The 23,857-nt window shown below is 43.2% G+C and overlaps 1 protein-coding gene across 2 annotated transcripts in view; it reads right to left on the bottom strand.

The window, feature by feature from the left end:
• The window catches only part of BTK (Bruton tyrosine kinase), a 474,008-nt gene that overhangs the window by 284,190 nt on the left and 165,961 nt on the right, over nucleotides 1–23,857 (bottom strand). For both annotated transcript variants that reach the window (XM_044306622.1, XM_044306621.1), the window contains exon 3: nucleotides 22,912–23,010. In XM_044306622.1, coding sequence (XP_044162557.1) covers nucleotides 22,912–23,010 — 99 coding nt within the window. The remainder of the gene's footprint in view (nucleotides 1–22,911; nucleotides 23,011–23,857) is intronic.

The following is a 23,857-nucleotide window of genomic DNA, read 5'->3' as shown; positions in this document are numbered from 1 at the left end:
AGATGACACTGGGAGCTCAGGCCTCTCGCTGCAACTCCTACTGCCACCCCCCTTCTTCTGCTGCTACTTCTGCCTGTGACAGAAACATTTTGGCCACTGCCCGTTCCCATTAAAGGGCCTGTCACCTGTCTGTCTGACATACTGTATAATAAAAGAATAAAATTTAATATAAAATAATGTAACTTCACCGCAGAACGGCAATTAAGACATATATTTTTTCCTATTAATAAACCCCCCCCAATTTTTTTTTTTAACAATCACAAGTCACCACAAAATGGCTAATAGGACGTATGTATATTTCCTATTAATACACCCTGTAAATGGCTGTATTACCGCTGAACGGCAATTATGACATATATTTTTTCCTTTTTTTTTTCCTATTAATATACCCCCCAAAAAAGTAAAACAATGTAAAATTAACGCAGTAGGAAGTAGGTATCTTTCCTTTTAATACACCCTGTAAATGGCTGTATCACACAGAACTTGAACCCCAATAACAAGCAAGGCTTGCTGGAATTACTGATGTATCATATAGTGCAAACAACCTAAAAGAAACAGTATAACTGCAATTTGGAACCCCAATTAGTGCAGCAAGGAGTAATAGAATCGCTCCTATTACCCATGCTGTACACTCTTTTGCTCCTATTACTAGAGATGTCGCGAACATAAAATGTTCCGTTCGCGAACGGCGAACGCGAATTTCTGCAAATGTTCACCAACGGGCGAACCGCCATTCACTTCATTAGGCAGGCAAATTTTAAAACCCACAGGGACTCTTTCTAGCCACAGTAGTGATGGAAAAGTTGTTTCAAGGGGACTAACACCTGGACTGTGGCATGCCGGAGGGGGTTCCATGGCAAAACTCCCATGGAAAATTACATAGTTGACGCAGAGTTGGATTTTAATCCATAAAGGGCATAAATCACCTAACAAACCTAAATTTTTTTGAACAACGTGGTTTAAAATATCCAGTGTGTGTATACGATCAGGTATGATGTTGTATCGATCAGGTAGTGTAAGGGTTACGCCCCCGCTTCACAGACATTGACAGACCAAACTCCCCTTTTAATGCACCGCAAACAACCGCAAACAGTCCATTTGCCCAACCGCAAACTTCCCATTTGCACAAGGTTGGATACCAAGCTAGCCATGTCCCGTGGATGTCATTGAAGGTTTCTTCCTCCACCCAGCCACATACAACACCAAGGGTCCCCGAAAGGTGAATTGAATTGATTTTTCGAACGGGGAGATGTTTAAAAAAACGCTGTCTCCCTCCCTTTGTTTGAATCCATGCCACAGTCACTGCGTCTGCGCCGTGCAATTTACTGTCACACCCGATATGAGTGGTATTTTCTGTAGTACTATTCTCATCAGTTTAATCCCTGTTACGTGACGTCCCCAATCTGGGGTCCATTTATTTAATAGATTTTTCGAACGGGGAGATGGTTAATTAAAAGCTGGCTCCCTCCCCTTTGTTTGAATCCACGCCACGGTCACTGCGTCTGCGCCGTGCAATTTACTGTCACACCCAATATGAGTGGTATTTTCTGTAGTACTATTCTCATCAGTTTAATCCCTGTTACGTCCCATATCAGGGATTGCCTTTTGTGAAAAAAAATTTAGGCCGGGTACCTTCGACTGCCTTCACAGTGACAGACCAAACTCTGATACACCAAACTGAATTGATTTTGGGAACCGGGAGATGGAAAAAGCAGCTTGGTCGGTCCTCTTACTCCCAAGTTGGGGCAGTGCGCGTGCACGGAGCAATGTGCTGTGACACCCTATATGAGTGGTGTCTTAACTAGTACTATTCCTATCAGTTTAATCCCTGTTACGTCCCCTATCCGGGGACGTGTGTCGAATTGATTAATCATTGTCGAATTAACAACATCCTGAAATAATTTAGTTCTGAGCTCTGTACTTGCTTTGTATTGGAATTGATGTGGATTTTTCAAATTGTCTGCATTATTTATATAAAAATATTAAGAGACTTTGCTATAATTTTTTTATTTTATGTATTAAAAACCCATACAAAAAAAAAGAAAAATGTTTTTTTCTATGAAAAATTATCCAGCCGATCGCTTTTAGTCTGATCATAATGAAGCAACGGCGTTATCTGGGGTGTGGCAACATTGCCAGCACACTCATAGAGGTGATGATCGCTTCATTGTGATACGCAAGCCCCTTCACCACAACAAGGTACCGATCACGAAAGGGAATTGACACACGTATGTGCCTTTTTTTTTGTTTTGTTTTTGCAGCCACAGTGCAGCACCAGAGGGCAGAAAAATTAGGCATGTACACATGCCTGAAAAATTAGGTATTGTTGCAGCCGCTGCTGTAGCAGCAGCCGGAAAAAATTGAACAGGCAGAAAGGTGACTAAAACATTGCGGCTTGAACCCTAGTTGGTGGCGGAGAATTCACGAAAGTCATCCGGTATGCAGACATTAAATACAGCAGCGTGGGGACCATTTTGAGGCCAAGGCATGTCATTCCCCACTGTCAGTCCCTTCAGGATTCATGCCTCATTCATCTTAATGAAGGTGAGGTAATCAATACTTTTTTGACCGATGCGACTTCTTTTGTCAGTGACAATGCCTCCTGCTGCACTGAAGGTCCTTTTTGACAGGACATTTGAAGCGGGGCAGGCCAGAAGTTCTATCGCAAACTGGGATAGTTCAGGCCACAGGTCAAGCCTGCACACCCAGTAGTCAAGTTGTTCATCGCTCCTCAGAGTGTCGATATCTGCAGTTAAGGCGAGGTAGTCTGCTACCTGTCGGTCGAGTCGTTCTCTAAGGCTGGATCCCGAAGGGCTGTGGCGATGTGTAGGACTGAAAAAGCTCAGCATGTCCTCCATCAACAACACATCTGTAAAGCGTCCTGTCCTTGCCGCCGTGGTTGTGGTAGGAGGAGGATTACTTTCACCTCTTCCCCTGTTAGATTCCCGTTGTGCTGTGACATCCCGCTGTGTAAAGCATATTTTTTTGTTTGGTTTTGAACTGCTGCATCCTTTCTGACTTTCGGTAATTTGGTAACATTTCCGCCACTTTCTGCTTATACCGGGGGTCTAGTAGCGTGGCCACCCAGTACAGGTTGTTCTTCTTCATCCTTTTTATACGAGGGTCCCTCAACAGACATGACAGCATGAAAGACCCCATTTGCACAAGGTTGGATGCCGAGCTACTCATTTCCTGTTCATCGTCCTCACTGATGTCATTGACGGTCTATTCTTCCCCCCAGCCACGTACAACACCACGGGTCCCAGATAGGTGACAACAACGAGCACCCTGGGATGCCTGCTGTGGTTGGTCTTCCTCCTCCTCAAAGCCACATTCCTCCTCTGACTCCTCTTTCCTCATACTCCTCTTCCAGCGTTGCCGCAGCGATGATGACAAGGCTGTTTCTGGTGGTGATGGTGACCACAACTCTTCCTCTTCATGCTCATCTACAGCCTGATCCAGTACTCTTTACAGGGCACGCTCCAGGAAGAAAACAAATGGGATGAGGTCGCTGATGGTGCGTTCGGTGAGACTGACTAGGTTTTTCACCTCCTCAAAAGGACACATGAGCCTACAGGCATTGCGCATGAGCATCCAGTAACGTGGCCAAAAAATTCCCAGCTCTGCAGAGGCTGTCCTAGAACCCTGGTCATACAAATACTCGTTGAGCAGGTGGTCGAACATTAGGAGTGTTGAATTCCAACGTGTCGGGCTGTCGCAAATCAAGCGTCTCACTGGCATGTTGTTTCGGCGCTGAATGTCTGAAAAGTGCGCCATGGCCATGTAGGAACGCCTGAAATGGCCACACACCTTCCTGGCCTGCTTGAGGACTCCTGTAAGACTGGGTACTTAGACACAAAGCGTTGTACGATGAGATTCAACACATGTGCCATGCACGGCACATGTGACAACTTGCCCAAATTCAATGCCGCCAACAAATTGCTTCCATTGTCAGGCACCACTTTGCCGATCTCCAGTTGGTGCGGGGTCAGCCACTGATCCACCTGTGCGTTCAGGGCGGACAGGAGTACTGGTCCGGTGTGGCTCTCTGCTTTCAGGCAAGTCAACCCCAAGACAGCATGACACTGTCGTATCCGGGATGTGGAATAGCCCCTGGGGAGCTGGGGGGATTCAGTTGATGTGCAGCCAGACGCCGCAGCAGAAGAGGACTCAGCCGAGGAGGTTATGGAAGAGGATGGAGTAGGAGGAGTAGAGGAGGTGGCAGTAGGCCTGTCTGCAAGTCGTGGCGGTGTCACCAACTCCGCTGCAGAGCCACGCATTCCATGCTTGGCAGCCGTCAGCAGGTTGACCCAATGCGCAGTGTAGGTGATATACCTGCTCTGACCGTGCTTTGCAGACCAGGTATCAGTGATCAGATGGACCCTTGTCCCAACACTGTATGCCAGAGATGCCATGACTTTCTTTTCAATCACTGAGTAGAGGTTTGGGATTTCCTTTTTTGAAAAAAAAAATTCGTCCGGGTACCTTCGCGACAAATTTTTTGAAGGCCTCAGACTCCACCAGCTGGTATGGTAAAAGCTGGCGGGCTAAGAGTTCCGTAAAGCCAGCTGTCAGATGCCGGGCAAGGGGGAGACTCTGTGACATTGGCTTCCTACGCTCAAACATTTGCTTTACAGACACCTGACTGTGGGCAGATGAGATGGAACTGCTGAAGGTGAGAGGCGGAGTGGCGGGTGGTTGAGAGGGGGCAAGGAGGACAGCAGTGGTTGACGTGGCTGAAGATGCTGGACCAGGAGGAGGATGGTGGTTTGAGTTTGTGTACTGATTGTACTCATGTGTTGATCCCATTGGCGTTTGTGATGTGAGATCCTGTGCCTTTGCAAAGCAGTTGTACCGAGGTGGGTGTTGGACTTCCCATGACCCATGTTTCTTTTGGCGCAGGTTGCAAATGGCATTGCTGTTATCAGAGGCAGACACACAATTAAAATGCCACACTGCTGAGCTTTGCAATGACGGCATTCTGGTGGTGGCAACAGCATGCGTTGATTGGCGTGCTGTCTGGCTGACCCCGGGTGCCGATACATGCTGTCTGACTGTGCCACTAGCTCCTTGCGACGACCTCCCCCTGCTTCCAACTCATCTCCTCCTTCTCTCTATCTCCCCTTCTGAACTTTCCCCCTCTTCTTCTTCTCTTTGAGCAGGCACCCAAGTGGCATCCACAGACACATCGTCATCATCAACCACTTCACTTGTATCTGACACCTCAGCAAAGGAAGCAGCAGCGGGTACAACATCATCATCATCATCACACTGTACGTCCATGTGTGTAATGCTGCCTGACTGAGACATATCCCTGTTATCTACATCCTCTGGCAATAATGATTGCGCATCACTAATTTCATCCAACTGATGTGTAAATAACTCCTCTGAGCGATCAAGTGAAGCGGCTGTGGTGGCTGTGGTGGTGGTGGTGGCGGCGGGCGGGAGAGTGGTAACTTGAGAGCAGGTGACCAAAGCTGAGCTGGAGGAGGATGGTGCGTCAAGGTTCTTAGCGGAAGCTGTTGAAGATTGGGTGTACTGTGTAAGCCAGTCAACTATTTTCTCAGAATTTTTGGGGTTCAGGGTATGTGGCCTCTGAATCACAGCACCACGACCACGACGGCGCCTGCGGGGTGGCCTGCCTCTGCCTGTTATTTTTTTTTAGATAAGTGGTACTATGCGTGCAAGGTACTGTGCCACCCTATATAAGTGGTGGGCAGTGGGCACAGTACAGTCTGTGTGGGCCTGACACACACGGGCTTGCAACTGTGATTATATCACAGAAAAATATTAAATATAATTTTTTTTATTTGCAAGGTATTTGAGTGAGTGACACCCTGTAATGGTATGAGTGGAGGCCTAGCCACTAGCCAGTGGCCACAATACAGTCTGTGTGGGCCTGACACACACTGGCTTGCAACTGGGATTATATCACAGAAAAATATTAAATATAATTTTTTTTTAATCTGCGAGGTATTTTCTGTCACACCCTGTATGAATAGTGTGCACACAGTGCTGTCTGTGACTGAGCATGCAGCCTCTCACACACGGGCAGCCAGGCAACTGAAATATATATATATATAAATAAATAAAAAAGCAGACTGATATACCAGCCCTGAAAAGGGCTTTTTGGGGTGCTGTCAGGACACTGCCCTAGCTAACGCTTTCCCTATTGAATCAGCAGCAGCTACACTCTCCCTCCTCTCACTGAGAATGCAGCTTCCGAATGAATCTAAAATGGATGCTGTCCAGGAGATGGGAAGGTCTGGGAGGGAGGGTCTGCTGCTGATTGGCTGGAATGTGTCTGCTGACTGTGAGGTACAGGGTCAAAGTTTACTCAATAATGATGATTAGGGGGCAGGCCGAACATCGCATATGTTCGCCCGCCGCGGCGAAAACGAACAAGCAATGTTCGCCGGCAAATACTTCGGGACATCACTACCTATTACCCAGGCTGTACACTCTCCTATTGCACCCTGTTCACCTCTTATATTGTGGATAATGCCTCCCTATCCTTTCCTTACACCCTGAATAATCTTTTCCTGAACTTCTAAATAGATTTTTAAGCACAATAAAGTCTTTCCTAGCACTGTCCCTAGTTCCTGTTGACGTCTCTCCTGGCACTTAGTACACTGGAAAATGGCTGAATCCAAGATGGCTGAGGCTATTTATAGGGCTGCGACATCACAGGGGCTGGCTACTAATTGGCTGCATGCATGGCATTGTGGGTGATCCCTCGTTCCCAGACATTTTTGGTCCATGTCATAACATGTACAGCACCCATTTTAGGAAAAAATACGATTCATTAACACGAAGCGTGAGGAAATTTGGCCTTCGGAATCAGATTTTTCCTGAAATTTGGATCGAATTCCACTTCGTCAACTTCGATTCACTCATCTCTAGTAGTTGGGGTGCTTGTGATGTTAAGTGTTTGTATGGGTGCATGACAGCTTTTGTATAGTATAATGGCTGGTGGATGGTGCAGAATTCAGTAACCAGGTCAGAGGTAGCAGAATAAAAGTCTCTTTTTAATAAAGTGCAAAACAGGAGTTGTACATCCAAGGATAGCAAAACACAATTCCAGTGCAATTCTTCCCAGATAATGATGTATGGATTTAGGCACGGATGGGTGCAATGGCCCTGAGACCGTTGAGGGGGACAGCAGTGGGATGTCGGGAGCCAAACGTGCCCGGGGTAGACCACCCGCTTTGCAGGAGCCTACCTGCCTGGAAAGTAGTGGTGCAGAGGTTCACGGAGGCAGCGGTAGCAGGCAGTCAGCGCGGAGTGTTGGGGGAAAAAATGCCATACTCGGTGGTGTTAATTTTTTGTTAAGCCGCCGGAGGAGGTGAACATGGCCTTTTTTAAGCGGTACCTCCAACATCATATAACCAGCTAAGAGAAAGGGTTATTCCACCATCACAGAAGAGTTATCTAAAATTCCTTCCTCTGCCACCTCAATTCACTCCAGAGTTTCCTCTAGTGACAACAGAGGAGAGGAATTTCAAGGCATTAATTTATCCTCTAAGAATGTATTCACTGAAGAACTGACACTTCTAAAAAGAGGCTGGTCTTTTGTGCCTTCGGTCAAATTTAACTCTTTTAATTGCGTCAAAGATCTACCTGTATTTCTTTTTGCCAGGAAACTTAAGAGGATGAAGTACTTCAGAAACCATATCAGAAAACAGTGTCTTGAAATGGTTTTTGAAAAGACTGATCTCCCAGCTGACATTAGAAGATCTGAATGAACAGGCCACGCATCAGGAAGGTGAAGGACCCTTCACAAAATTTAGACCAACTAGGAAACAGGCTGATTTCACACATATTGATCCATATGTCTCAATGGTAATAAATGAATTGAGATGATTTGAATGTTCCACTATGCAGGACCAAAATCTCTGTCGGGCTAAAATGAGTGCCCTCTGTTCTCTTAGGAAAGATCTTTCTTTGATAATTAAACCCTCTGAGAAAGTGGAAGACATTGCTATCCTTTCTGTAGAAGATTACAAGGGAATGTTTCTCCAAATCCTAAATTATAGAAGTTGTTATAATAAACTGTTTGAGAACCCCTTGTCTAAGTTTAAAATCAATCTTAAACGGATTCTTGATAATGCTAGGTTGGATAACCTTATCAACAAAAAGGGACTATGAATTTTTGTTTCCGGAGCATCCCCAGATGACGACCTTTTACTCACTACCCAAAGTGCATAAAGGTTTTCCCCCTTTTAAAGGATGCCCTATTGTCTCTGGGATTAACAACCTTACGCATAATGTTAGTTATTATCTTGATCAGGTCCTCAGATCATTTGTTGTGTCCCTACCGTGTCCCTACCGTCCTATGTGAAGGACATGATGGATGTTCGTAATACACTAGGGGGGAATATTTGTAGAAACAGGCACTCATCTAGCTAGTCTAGATGTTGAAGCTCTCTGTTCGTCAATACCTCATGATAAGGGCTGTGAATCCGTTTTTTTTTTCTGAATATTACAGGCCAGCAATTAATGGCTAAGGAACATCGATGATGTGCTAATCAATGCAGCTTAAAATTTGAATTTTGTGAAAAGGTTCAATATTCTAGGCTCAAAGTGTCACACTCTAGTCAACTAATTAATCCATACCCCCTGAGCAAAGGGTACCTCAAAATTGTGACTTTGGGGTTTCATAAGCTGTAAGCCATAATCATCCAAATTATAACAAATAAAGGCTTGAAATATCTCGCTTTGCATGTAATGAGTCTATCTCATATGTTAGTTTCACTTTTTAAGTTGGATTACTGAAATAAATGAACTTTGCACAATATATTTTTCGAGTTTCACCTGTATAACTGGCACCTTTGAGATCAAACACAAAGTATTGAGGAACATTCTAAAAACCTTCTGGGGAATATTATAGGAGGAAAATAATTTATCTGATTGTGTATCCCATACACCACAGATCACATTCCAAAGAGACAAGAATTTACAGGACCATTTGTTCCATTTGTTCCATAGTCACTTCAATAAAGGATCAAGGCAAACTACATGGCTTGAAAACAACCCCCATGGAACCTTTTGCAGTGGACATTGTTCAGCATATAATTTTATTTATACTAGAACCCCTTAATGAGTATTTGCTGGAAGCCAGTATATCAAACCCCTTAATCAATATTTGGTGGAAGCCGATGTATCGCAGGCCTCAATCAATATTTGGTGGAAGCCAGTATATCGATCCCCTCTATCAGTATTTTGTGGAAACAGGTATATAGAACCCCTTATTGAGTATTTGCTGAAAGCTGGTATATCAAACCTCTTAATATTTGGTGGAAGCTGGTGTATCGCAGCCTCAGGTCTAAATCAATATTTGGTTGAAGCCAGTATACAGGGAGTGCAGAATTATTTTTGAGGATTAATTTTATTATTGAACAACAACCATGTTCTCAATGAACCCAAAAAACTCATTAATATCAAAGCTGAATATTTTTGGAAGTAGTTTTTAGTTTGTTTTTAGTTTTAGCTATTTTAGAGGGATATCTGTGTGTGCAGGTGACTATTACTGTACATAATTATTAGGCAACTTAACAAAAAACAAATATATACCCATTTCAATTATTTATTTTTACCAGTGAAACCAATATAACATCTCAACATTCACAAATATACATTTCTGACATTCAAAAACAAAACAAAAACAAATCAGTGACCAATATAGCCACCTTTCTTTGCAAGGACACTCAAAAGCCTGCCATCCATGGATTCTGTCAGTGTTTTGATCTGTTCACCATCAACATTGCGTGCAGCAGCAACCACAGCCTCCCAGACACTGTTCAGAGAGGTGTACTGTTTTCCCTCCTTGTAAATCTCACATTTGATGATGGACCACAGGTTCTCAATGGGGTTCAGATCAGGTGAACAAGGAGGCCATGTCATTAGATTTTCTTCTTTTATACCCTTTCTTGCCAGCCACGTTGTGGAGTACTTGGACGCGTGTGATGGAGCATTGTCCTGCATGAAAATCATGTTTTTCTTACCTTGCAGACTTCTTCCTGTACTACTGCTTGAAGAAGGTGTCTTCCAGAAACTGGCAGTAGGACTGGGAGTTGAGCTTGACTCCATCCTCAACCCAAAAAGGCCCCACAAGCTCATCTTTGATGATACCAGCCCAAACCAGTACTCCACCTCCACCTTGCTGGCGTCTGAGTCAGACTGGAGCTCTCTGCCCTTTACCGATCCAGCCACGGGCCCATCCATCTGGCCCATCAAGACTCACTCTCATTTCATCAGACCATAAAACCTTAGAAAAATCAGTCTTGAGATATTTCTTGGCCCAGTCTTGACATTTCAGCTTGTGTGTCTTGTTCAGCGGTGGTCGTCTTTCAGCCTTTCTTACCTTGGCCATGTCTCTGAGTATTGCACACCTTGTGCTTTTGGGCACTCCAGTGATGTTGCAGCTCTGAAATATGGCCAAACTGGTGGCAAGTGGCATCTTGGCAGCTGCACGCTTGACTTTTCTCAGTTCATGGGCAGTTATTTTGCGCCTTGGTTTTTCCACACGCTTCTTGCGACCCTGTTGACTATTTTGAATGAAAAGCTTGATTGTTCGATGATCACGCTTCAGAAGCTTTGCAATTTTAAGAGTGCTGCATCCCTCTGCAAGATATCTCACTATTTTTGACTTTTCTGAGCCTGTCAAGTCCTTCTTTTGACCCATTTTGCCAAAGGAAAGGAAGTTGCCTAATAATTATGCACACCTGATATAGGGTGTTGATGTCATTAGACCACACCCCTTCTCATTACAGAGATGCACATCACCTAATATGCTTAATTGGTAGTAGGCTTTCGAGCCTATACAGCTTGGAGTAAGACAACATGCATAAAGAGGATGATGTGGTCAAAATACTCATTTGCCTAATAATTCTGCATGTAGTGTATTAATTCCCTTTATCAGTATTTTGTGGAAACGTGTATATAGAACCCCTTATTGAGCATTTGCTGGAATCCGGTATATCAAACCTGTTAATATTTGGTGGAAGCTGGTGTATCGCAGGCCTCAATCAATATTTGGTGAAAGCCAGTATCTCAATCCCCTCTATCAGTATTTTGTGGAAACAGGCATATAGAACCCCTTAATGAGTATTTGCTGGAAGCCGATATGTTAAACTACTTAATATTTGGTGGAAGCTGGTGCATCGCAGGCCTCAATCAATATTTGGTGGAAGCCGTTATATCTATCCCCTCTATCAGTATTTTGTGGAAACAGGTATACAGAACCCCTTAATGAGTATTTGCTGGAAGCTGGAATATAAAACCTCTTAATATTTGGTTGAAGCTGGTGTATCGCAGGCCTCAATCAATATTTGGTGGAAGCTGGTATATCTATCCCCTCTATCAGTATTTTGTGGAAACAGGTATATAGAACCCCTTAATGAGTATTTGCTGAAAGCCAGTATATCAAACCCTATAATCAATATTTGGTGGAAGCCGGTGTATCGCAGGCCTCAATCAATATTTTGTGGAAGCCGGTGTATCACACCTCTCAATCAGTATTTTGTGGAAGTAGGTATATTGCACCCCTTAATCCATTTTTTTGGGGGGGCAACAGGTATATCACACCAGTTGCAATTAGTTATTCCAATACCGTTTGTCCCTCTGTCTAGCTGCGGTATCTCAGCAGAACTGCACACAACTGCTGCACAATACAAATGCACTCTAATATATACTTTCTATGATAGAAGATATATTATAGGTATATCACACCCCTCAATCAGTTTATTTTTTGGGGGGCAGCAGGTATATCACACCAGTTGCAATTAGTTATTCCAATACCGTTTGACTTTCTGTCCAGCTGCGTTATCTCAGCAGAACTGCACACAACTGCTGCACAATACAAATGTACTATAATATACTTTCTATGTTAGAAGGTATAATTATAGGAATATCACACCCCTCAATTAGTTTTTTTTTTTGGGGCAACAAGTATATCACACTAGTTGCAATTAGTTATTCCTATAGCATTTGTACCTCTATCTAGCTGCAGAATATTAGCAAAACCGCACACAACTGCTGCACAATACAACTGCACTATAATATACTTTCTATGTTAGAAGGTATATTATAGATATATCACACCCCTCAATCAGTTTTTTTGAAGGGGCAACAGGTATATTACACCAGTTGCAATTAAATATAAAAAATATTGAATTGGATTAAAACATGGCTAACGAAATCCCCCCTCTTGAAAAAAAACCTAATGATAATAGTTGAAATTCGATAAAAACGTGGTCATCACTAGTGTTGAATTCCTCCGAGGCCCCAACAATTATTTATTCAGCATACAGAAAAGAATTAAGTAAGTATGTGGCTGGAGGTAGATTACACTGTCATTGGATATCAATTTTACAGCAGGCCAGTGGACTATGGGCCCCAAAAATTATGCATTCACCGTACAGAAAAGAAAAAGTAAGTATGTGGCTGGATGTAGATTACACGGTCATTGGATATACATTTTATAGCAGGCCAGTGGACAATAGGCCCCCAAAATTATGCATTCAGCGGACAGAAAAGAACAACTTAGTATGTGGCTAGAGGTAGATTACATGGTCATTGGATATAAATTTTACAGCAGGCCAGTGAACTACAGGTCCCAAAAATTATGAATTCAGCGTACAGAAAAGAACAAGTAAGTATGTGGCTGGAGGTACAGATGTAGCAGGGTTAACACTCAAACTCAACTCAAATTTCTTAACTCATCGTGTTATCTTGAAACAAAATCCTGTGAAAAGCAATTGAAGGTGCTTGCTTAACGCATTTAGTTTAGATAACACCTCTCAAAAAGCATGAGTGTTAAGTCTACTACATCTGTAGATTACACGGTCATTGGATATCAATTTTACAGCAGGCCAGTGTATTACAGGTCCCAAAAATTATGCATTCACCGTACAGAAAAGATCAAGTGATTATGTGGCTGGAGGTCTATTAGAAGGTCAATGAATATCAATTTTACTGAAGGCCAGTACAAATACAGGTCAGATACATATGTTTAAAAGAACTAAAAATATTACATTGTATTAAAAACAAGGCTAACAAAATCCCCCCTCTTGAAAAAACCCTAATGATAATAGTTGAAGCACCTGGTCGTCAAAGGTGTTGAATTCCTAAGAGGTCCAAAACATTAGGCATTCACCGGACAGAAAAGGCCTTTTCTGCCGCTGCATTTACCCAAGACAGGGACCATTGTTTGTTCTGGGTGGTGGCGAATATTTGTGGGCTGTCATGAGGAAATTCAAATAAACGTGGTCGTCACATGTGTTGAATTCCTCTAGGATCCATGCCTCATTCATTTTTAGAAATGTGCGGTAGTCGTGAGCTAGGTAAGTGCGCTTATTGGTCCCGATCCCCTTTGCTGCGCTGAACGTCTTTTTCGACAGAACACTGGACAAGGGGCAAGCCAACAGTTTCATGGCAAATTGTGCCAGCTCTGGCCACAGGTCAAGCCTGCACACCCAGTAGTCCAGGGGTTTGTCACTTCTCAGAGCGTCCACATCGGCCGTTAACCCGAAGTAGTCGGACACCTGCCGGTCTAGGCGTTCCCTGAGGCTGGATCTGGAGGACGGCTGTCGATGGGTTGGCTGCAAGAATGATCTCATATCCGAAGTGACCAACACATCTTTAAACCGCCCTCTTCTTGCATGCGCTGTTGAATTGGTACTCGCAACTGTTTCTTTGTGAGTGGAATTTACTCTGCATGCGCCCGCAAAAGAATACAGCATTTTTCGAAGCAAGGCCTGGAAGTACTGCACTCTGACAGCCCTCTGTGATGCTGGTAACATGTCCGCCATTTTGTTTTTGTACCAGGGGTCTAAGTATGTTGCCACCCAGTACAGAAAAGTTTAAAACATGCTCTTCTTGCTCCTCCTCCGCCTAGACACCATCCTCCTCTGACTCTTCTTCAGACTCCTGTTGACTTGTCTCAGATGGAGTAGCGCCCCTGGGAATTCATCCAGTATTGCGACTTCCTCATCTTGCAGCTCCTGCTCCTCGATCGCTTGATCAATGACACAATGCATTGCTTGCTCCAGAAAGAAGGCATAAGGTACAATGTCACTGATGGCGCCCTGGCTGCGACTGACCAGTTTGGTGATCTCATCAAATGGCCGCAGAAGTCTGCATGCGTCGCTCATGAGCAGCCACTGGCGCGGTGAAAAAAAACAAGCTCCCCAAAACCTGTCCTGCCGCAGAGTTTGCACAGGTAGTCGATAACTGCATGTTTATGCTGGAGCAGTCCATCAAGCATATACAAGGTTGAGTTCCAGCAGTCAGGCAGTCACAAATCAGACGTCTGACGGGCAGGTGTTGTCGCCGCTAAATGTCAGCAAGGCGAGCCATGGCCGCGTAAGATCTTCTAAAATGGACAGAGATTTTCCAGGCCTGCTGCAAGACGTCCTGGACTGGGGTATTTGGCAATATATCGCTGCACAACTAAGTTCAGGACATGTGGTATGCACGGGACATGTGTCAATTTGCCCTGTTTCAGTGCGCAGATTGGCACCGTTGTCGCACACCACTTTACCAACTGTCAAATTGAGCAGAGTTAGCGGGCCTGTGGCCGCAAAACTAAAAGGCTCTTGGCTTCTAGGCACAACAGCCGCAGAACAGCATGGCAACGTCTCACCTGACAGGTCGAATAGGTTCTGGGGAGCTTGGGGGGCACAGCGGAAGAGGCGATAGCAGTGGAAAAGGAGGAGCCAGCTGAGGAGGACACGGAGGATGGAGTAGGAGGAGGAGGAGAAGAAGAGGCAGGCCTGCATGCAATCCGTGGCGGTAACACCAAATGCACACAGGTGCCACAGGTTGCATGCTTGAAGGCCATCAGAAGGTTCACCAGTGGGCAGTAAAAGTTATGCACCTTCCTTGCCTTTTGTTTGCTAGATCACGTGTCTGTGGTCAGATGTATCTTGCCACTGACACTGTGTGCCAGAGATACATTCACTTGCCGCTGAACGTGGCCATATAGCTCCGGGATGCCCTTCTGGGAGAAATATTTGCTCCCCGGACCATCCATTGCAGTGTGCCAATGACCACAAATTTTATAAAGGCCTCTGAGTCCACCAGTTTATATGGCAGTAGTTGGCGGGCTAGCAGTCCTGACAAGCTGGCAGTCAGTTGTTGGGCAAGAGGGTTTCCGGCGTCATCATCTTTTTACGCTCTAACATTTGGGCCACAGAAGCTTGACTTTTGCCAGATGAACGCAATGACGGCACAGTGGAAGGTGGAGTGGAGAACAAATGAGAGGAGAGAGGAGAAGGAGAAGAGGCAGGACGTGGAGCGCCGGGACTGTGGCTTTGTGGGTGTAGATGGTATTGCTCCCACTGGGCTCAGTGTTGGAAGGCCAGGTGTAAATTCTGTTTATTTTTTTGATTTACAATATATATTTCAAAATAAATGAAACATTAAAGAATTATGCATAAGATAAAGTTGGAGTTACTTCACTCTGACAATTAAATAAAAAGATTTAACGTTCACATTGGAACATGGATCAAGACAATAACAAGATTATATAGTAACATCCAGTCACATAAAATATTACAGCAAAATCCTCTGAGTTTGGGGGAAAAGTAAGAAAGATAAAGGAAAGAGGGGGAGGGAGAGTGAGGGGAAGGGAGAGAGTGAAGGGAAGTGGAAAAAAGAAGTGTAGTAGCATCCTATAAGTTCACTGAAGGTATGTATAATAGCAAATTCACTGTATCTTCTTGTTTAGACATCAGCACATCAAAACATAAGGCACTTCGTTTAGCCCAGATACATTAACAGTCTGCTTTTAACCTCCTGTGCACTGTAAGTTCTGCCTGCTTCTCCTCCTTCTCCTCCCTAACTGCTGCTTCGTCTCTCCCCTCCTCTTCCTCTCTTGTTGGCACCAATGTGACGTCCATCGACACGTCATCATCGTCACCTTCACCACCACTGACATTAGAGATCTCGGAGTAGGCAGAAACAGCGGGGACCACCCTCCTTGGGCTGATCTGGGTACTGTCGTCAGACTGCTGGGTGGCGACCGTTCATACCTCCTCTTCCTGATCCGATGGCAAGAATGGCTTGCGCATTGGCAAGGTCTTGTAATGGATGAGAAAATAATTCCTCTGACTCAAGTGGAGGGGATATGGTGGTCGTGGTGGTGGTGTATTTGGGGGTGTAGAGATTGAAGAGGGTGCAGATAGAGAGGATGAGGAGGGTGCAGAAGCGGAAGGCTGAGTTAGCCTTTCAACCAACTCTGGTGTGTCCTTTGACGTAATTGCACGCACCTTCTGCAACTTCCCACTTAAACTCCGGCCTGGTACACCTGCCCGACCCCTACTACCCCTGCGGAATGGCCTGCCTCTGTCATTTTCAAAATGAGCCTGTGACAAAAGTCTCTATAGAAGAGCAGTATTTGTGGAAGAAGGTATATCACACATCCCTCCCTCAATCAGTTTTTTTGGGGGGCAACTGGTATATAACACGAGTAGAAATTATTTGTTCCAATAGCGTTTGCCCCTCTGTATAGCTGCAGTATCGCAGCAAAAACACAAACAAATGCTGTACTACCCAAATGCACTACAGGTGAAACTCGAAAAATATGAATATCGTGAAAAGTTAATTTATTTCAGTAATGCAACTTAAAAGGTGAAACTAATATATGAGAGAAATCATTACATGCAAAGTGAGATATTTCAAGCCTTTATTTGTTAAGATTTGGAGGATTATGGCTTATAGCTTATGAAACCTCAAAGTCTGAATTTTGAGATACCCTTTGCTCAGGGGGTATGGATTAATTAGCCGACTAGAGTGTGACACTTGGAGACTAGAATATTGAACCTTTTCACAAAATTCAAATTTTAAGCTGCATTAATGCAATTCCTTTTAATTTGCATTACGGAAATAAATGGACTTTTGCACAATATTCAAACTTTTCGAGTTTCACCTGTATATAGAAAGTATATTATTGGTATATCACACCGCTGTGCAATCACTTTTTTTGGGGGGCAACTGGTATATCACACCAGTAGAAATGATTAGTTCCAATAGCGTTTGTCACTCTGTGTAGCACATCAAAACCGCAAACAAATGCTGCACTACCCAAATACACTATATAGAAAGTATATTATTGGTATATCACACCCCTGCCTCAATCACCTTTTGGGGGGGGCAACTGGTATATCATACATTTAGAAATTATTTGTTGCAATAGTGTTTGTCACTCTGTGGAGATGCGGTAACACAGCAAAACCGCAAACAAATGCTGCACTACCTAAATGCACTATATAGAAAGTATATTATTGGTATATAACACACCTGCCTTAATCACTTTTTTAGGGGGGGCAACTAGTATATCACACCAGTTGAAATTTGTATTTGTTCCAAGAGCATTTGCCCCTCTGTAGAGCTGCAGTATTGCAGCAGAACCGCACACAAATGCTGCACAAAACAAATGCACTATAATATACTTTCTATGTTAGAAAGTATATTATAAGTATATTACACCCCTCAGTATGTCACACCTATCGATAGCACACCTATACCAGTCCTTAATTGGACTTTTGTGGCCCTATTAGCTAGCGTTTGGTGTCCCTAAGTCTGTCCCTGCTCCACACAGCAACCTCTCGTAAAAGACTAAATATAAAATGGCGGCCAGATCAGGTTTATTTATAAGGTAGGGGGTATGTCCATGTGCTGAAACGTCTCAATTGGCTGTCCTGAACCACCTGATGGATGTGTCATGGGTCAAAGTTTGACACAATGCAAAAGAATATGGCACTGGCGGACATGGTCATACGACGCCGGGCGAACCGCAAGGCTATCTCCTATGCCGAGTCCGTAACTATGTGCACTACACAAATATCATGTAAAGAATCCCCTACTGTAAAAGCTGTTAAAAAAAATAAAAGCCAACAAAAAAAGGACAGAATTACAAATTTATTCTTAGTACTACCGAAAAAAACTTAATAATAAGCGATTAAAAAGTGTTATTTACCCAAAAAATGACACCAATGTAAACTACGTCCTGCAAAAATCAAGCCCTCATACAACTCCATAGAAAGAAAAATAAAAAAAGTTATGGGTATTGGGATGTGGCAATGCACAAAGATTTTTTTCTTTTTTTAAAAAGGGGTTTTATTGCACAAAAGTAGTAAAACGTAAAAAATATATATATGTATTTGGTATCACTTTAATTGTACAGAGAGAATAAAGATATTGTTTTATTTATGCCTAAAAATGAACGCTATAAAATTTAAAAGCTCAGTGGCAGTATTGCAGTTTTTTCCCCATCTCCCTCCCAGAAAGAGTTAATAAAAGTTCATCAGAAAGTTATGTGTACCCCAAAATAGCACTATTAAGCATTGCACCTTGTCCTGCAATAAACAAGCCCTCATATAGTTACATAGATGGAAAAATTAAAAATGTATAGCTCTTGGAAGGCAATGATAAAAAAAATGAAGAGAAACGCTTGGTCAGTAAGGTCCAAAACAGGCTGGACACTAAGGGGTTAATATTGATGACCTATCTTCAGGATAGGTCATCAATATCAGATCAGCAGGGGTCCGACACCCAGCATTTCTGCCGATCAGCTGTTTGAAGAGAAGGCTGAGCTCTGTGAGCTCATTGTTTACCTGCTCGCCATCAACATCGCAGTGGAGAGCAGGTGTAATTACAAGCCGTCCAATTCACTTCAATGGGACGGCACCTTCCTATACACTTGACGGCTAATTGTAATTACACCTTCTCATCACTAAAATGTCAATGGTGAGTCGGTAAACAATGAGTGGGAAGGATGCGACTCCATGGAGCGTATACTTATCTTCAGCCAGCTGATCGGCTGGGATGCCATGTGTTGGACCCCCCGCCGATCTGATATTGATGACCTATCCTGAGGATAGGTCATCAATATCAAAATCCAGGGAAAGCCCCTCTAAATATGTCAAATGTTTAAATAAGGTTCAGGAGGTAAGTGTTCTAAATAAGAAGGTAAACAGAAGAACAAAAGGGCACAATCTGAAATCTACACTAAGTTTATTTAAAGGCTATGTATTCCTTTGGGGGGAATTTTTTTGACCTAAATATCATTTTTTAAATTGGTCTTTATTAACAATATGGAATCCTTTTTCTGTACAGAGCTGAGATGTTTTACTAGCTGCCTCTGGATTTTGTGTCTTTTCCATCTGAGGAGCAGATGGATTCCTTATCTCAGCTCTCTGACATTATAAACACTCATGAAAGGTCAATCCTTATGTTACTGATAAGAATGTGGTTTACATAAGTGTTTATGACCTCTTAGTAGTTTAGAGATGAGGGTTATTAGATGACCAGCTCGAAGTGAAAGTAAAAATACCAGTCACACAGTTAGAAAAACAGTTAACCCTTTGTGACAGAATGGCTCAATATTTTTAATAAAGGTCAAATGAAAATATGATTTTAAGCCAAAAATAGGTTATATGCAATAATAAAAAAAATTGCATCCAAAAGCAATAGTGTACATAGCCTTTAAACAAGCCTGGGATAAACACATGTCTATCCTAAGATAAAAAAAGAAATAATATACAGAACAGACCAAAAGTTTGAAAACACCTTCTCATTCAAAGAGTTTTCTTTATTTTCATGACTATGAAAATTGTAGATTCACACTGAAGGCATCAAAACTATGAATTAACACATGTGGAATTATATACATAACAAAAAAAGTGTGAAACAACTGAAAATATGTCATATTCTAGGTTCTTCAAAGTAGCCACCTTTTGCTTTGATTACTGCTTTGCACACTCTTGGTATTCTCTTGATGAGCTTCAAGAGGTAGTCACCTGAAATGGTCTTTCAACAGTCTTGAAGGAGTTCCCAGAGATGCTTAGCACTTGTTGGCCCTTTTGCCTTCACTCTGCGGTCCAGCTCACCTCAAACCATCTCGATTGGGTTCAGGTCCGGTGACTGTGGAGGCCAGGTCATCTGGCGCAGCACCCCATCACTCTCCTTCATGGTCAAATAGCCCTTACACAGCCTGGAGGTGTGTTTGGGGTCATTGTCCTGTTGAAAAATAAATGATGGTCCAACTAAATGCAAACCGGATGGAATAGCATTCCGCTGCAAGATGCTGTGGTAGCCATGCTGGTTCAGTATGCTTTCAATTTTGAATAAATCCCCAACAGTGTCACCAGCAAAGTACCCACACACCATCCCACCTCCTTCTCCATGCTTCACGCTGGGAACCAGGCATGTAGAGTCCATCCGTTCACCTTTTCTGCGTCGCACAAAGACATGGTGGTTGGAACCAAAGATCTCAAATTTGGACTCATCAGACTAAAGCACAGATTTCCACTGGTCTAATGTCCATTCCTTGTGTTCTTTAGCCCAAACAAGTCTCTTCTGCTTGTTGCCTGTCCTTAGCAGTAGTTTCCTAGCAGATATTCTACCATGAAGGCCTGATTCACACAGTCTCCTCTTAACAGTTGTTCTAGAGATGTGTCTGCTGCTGGAACTTTGTGTGGCATTGACCTGGTCTCTAATCCGAGCTGCTGTTAACCTGCGATTTCTGAGGCTGGTGACTCGGATGAACTTATCCTCCGCAGAAGAGGTGACTCTTGGTATTCCTTTCCTGGGGCGGGGCGGTCCGCATGTGAGCCATTTCTTTGTAGTGCTTGATGGTTTTTGTGACTGCACTTGGGGACATTTTCAAATTTTTCCCAATTTTTCGGACTGACTGACCTTCATTTCTTAAAGTAATAATGGCCACTCGTTTTTCTTTACTTAGCTGCTTTTTTCTTGCCATAATACAAATTCTAACAGTCTATTCAGTAGGACTATCAGCTGTGTATCCTATCCACCTGACTTCTCCACAACGCAATTGATGGTCCCAACCACATTTATAAGGCAAGAAATCCCACTTATTAAACCTGACAGGGCACACCTGTGAAGTGAAAACTATTTCAGTTGACAACCTCTTGAAGCTCATCAAGAGATTGCCAAGAGTGTGCAAAGCAGTAATCAAAGCAAAAGGTGGCTACTTTGAAGAACCTAGAATATGACATATTTTCAGATGCTTCACACTTTTTTGTTATGTATATAATTCCACATGTGTTAATTCATAGTTTTCATGCCTTCAGTGTGAATCTACAATTTTCATAGTCATGAAAATAAAGAAAACTCTTTGAATGAGAAGGTGTGTCTAAACTTTTGGTCTGTACTGTAAGTGCAGGCTAGATGGTCCAGGTGGTCTTTTTCTGCTGTCAACCTTCTACTTTTCTATGTTTACAAGAGACGCTATTACAAACCGGATTCCCAAAAAGTTGGGACACTATACAAATTGTGAATAAAAACTGAATTCAATGATGTGGAGGTGCCAACTTCTAATATTTTATTCAGAATAGAACATAAATCACGGAACAAAAGTTTAAACTGAGAAAATGTACCATTTTAAGGGAAAAATATGTTGAATCAGAATTTCATGGTGTCAACAAATCCCCAAAAAGTTGGGACAAGGCCATTTTCACCACTGTGTGGCATCTCCCCTTCTTCTTACAACACTCAACAGACGTCTGGGGACCGAGGAGACCAGTTTCTCAAGTTTAGAAATAGGAATGCTCTCCCATTCTTGTCTAATACAGGCCTCTAACTGTTCAATCGTCTTGGGCCTTCTTTGTTGCACCTTCCTCTTTATGATGCGCCAAATGTTCTCTATAGGTGAAAGATCTGGACTGCAGACTGGCAGTCCAGATTTCAGTACCCAGATCCTTCTCCTACGCAGCCATGATGTTGTGATTGATGCAGAATGTGGTCTGGCATTATCTTGTTGAAAAATGCAGGGTCTTCCCTGAAAGAGATGACGTCTGGATGGGAGCAAATGTTGTTCTAGAACCTGAATATATTTTTCTGCATTGATGGTGCCTTTCCAGACATGCAAACTGCCCATGCCACACGCACTCATGCAACCCCATACCATCAGAGATGCAGGCTTCTGAACTGAGCGTTGATAACAACTTGGGTTGTCCTTGTCCTCTTTGGTCCGGATGACATGGCGTCCCAGATTTCCAAAAAGAATTTCGAATCGTGACTCGTCTGACCACAGAACAGTCTTCTATTTTGCCACACTCCATTTTAAATGATCCCTGGCCCAGTGAAAACGCCTGAGCTTGTGGATCTTGCTTAGAAATGGCTTCTTCTTTGCACTGTAGAGTTTCAGCTGGCAACGGCGGATGGCACGGTGGATTGTGTTTACTGGCAATGGTTTCTGGAAGTATTCCTGAGCCCATTCTGTGATTTCCTTTACAGTAGCATTCCTGTTTTGTTGTGCAGTGTTGTTTAAGGGCCCGGAGATCACGGGCATCCAGTATGGTTTTACGGCCTTGACCCTTACGCACAGAGATTGTTCCAGATTCTCTGAATCTTCGGATGATGTTATGCACAGTTGATGATGATAGATGCAAATCTTTGCAATTTTTTGCTGGGCAACACCTTTCTGATATTGCTCCACTATCTTTCTGCGCAACACTGTGGGAATTGGTGATCCTCTACCCATCTTGGCTTCTGAGAGACACTGCCACTCTGAGAAGCTCTTTTTATACCCAATCATGTTGTCAATTGACCTAATTAGTGTTAATTGGTCTTCCAGCTCTTTGTTATGCTCAAATTTACTTTTTACAGCCTCTTATTGCTACTTGTCCCAACTTTTTTGGGATTTGTTGACACCGTGAAAATTTGAATCAACGTATTTTTCCTTTAAAATGATACATTTACTCGGATTAAACGTTTGATCTGTCATCTACGTTCTATTACAAATAAAATATTGACATTTGCCATCTCCACATCATTGCATTCAGTTTTTATTCACAATTTGTTTAGTGTCCCAAAATTTTTGGTTTGTACAATTTTGGTCATATTTTAAAAAAGTGAAAAATGATTATAAAATATCTGCCTTACCGGGATTTGTCTTTCTGGAGGTGGATTTTCTTCAGGCTCTACACACTCTACACAAATGATCTTGTCCAGATCTACTGACCCCTTCTTACTTCCTCGACGCTGTGGATTAAACAAAAAGATTCTTAATTTAGCAGTTAATATCAAAGGGGTCTTCCCAGCATGTACATTTATCTCATATACACAGGATATGCCATGCATGCAGTGTTGAAATAGCACACCAGAGTACCAGAGACCCTCCAATGGACCCAGTCTCTGATACAATAATGTATTCTATTCCCTAATACCATAACTTCCTGAATTTGGTGGGACAGTCCCAGATTTCAGCGGCTATGCTGCTGTCCCTGGAAGGCTAAGGAATGTGCAGTACCTCAGACCAGGGTACTTGCCAGGGCGCCACATGACTGCTGGTTATTGGGGGCACAAATGTAAAAAATGTCCCTCGCATCGCTGAACTTTTAAATTTTATTTGTAAAGCAAATATCGTTCCTAAATCAGCCAGAAGCCCAGCTGGGGAGGAGATTGCAGCACTGGCATCAAGAAACTGTTCAGTGCAAGGAGCAGGTCTACCAATGAGCGCCACCCTTATAAGGCTGATTCAAGTGCTCATTGGTTGTTTCACTGACCAATGAGCATCAGGATAATATTGGTTAGGCTCCATTCACACGTCCGCAACGTGTTTTGCGGATCCACGGACCCGCAAAACACAGACAGCGGCAGTTCCGCATTTTGCGGACCGCACATTGCCGGCACTAATAGAATATGCCTGTTCTTGTTCACAATTCCGGACAAGAATAGGACATGTTCTATTTTTTTGCGGAACGGAAGTGCGGACCTGGAAGTGCGGGTCCGCAATTCCGTGTCCGGGCAGCATATCGTGCAGCCCCTTAGAAATGAATGGGTCCGCAATTCCGTTTAGCAAAATGCGGAAACGTGGAGCCTTGGTGTG

This window comes from Bufo gargarizans, chromosome 9 (assembly GCF_014858855.1).
Source record: "Bufo gargarizans isolate SCDJY-AF-19 chromosome 9, ASM1485885v1, whole genome shotgun sequence".
In the NCBI taxonomy this organism is placed as follows: domain Eukaryota; kingdom Metazoa; phylum Chordata; class Amphibia; order Anura; family Bufonidae; genus Bufo; species Bufo gargarizans.
This window is presented reverse-complemented; position numbering and strand designations above follow the sequence as displayed.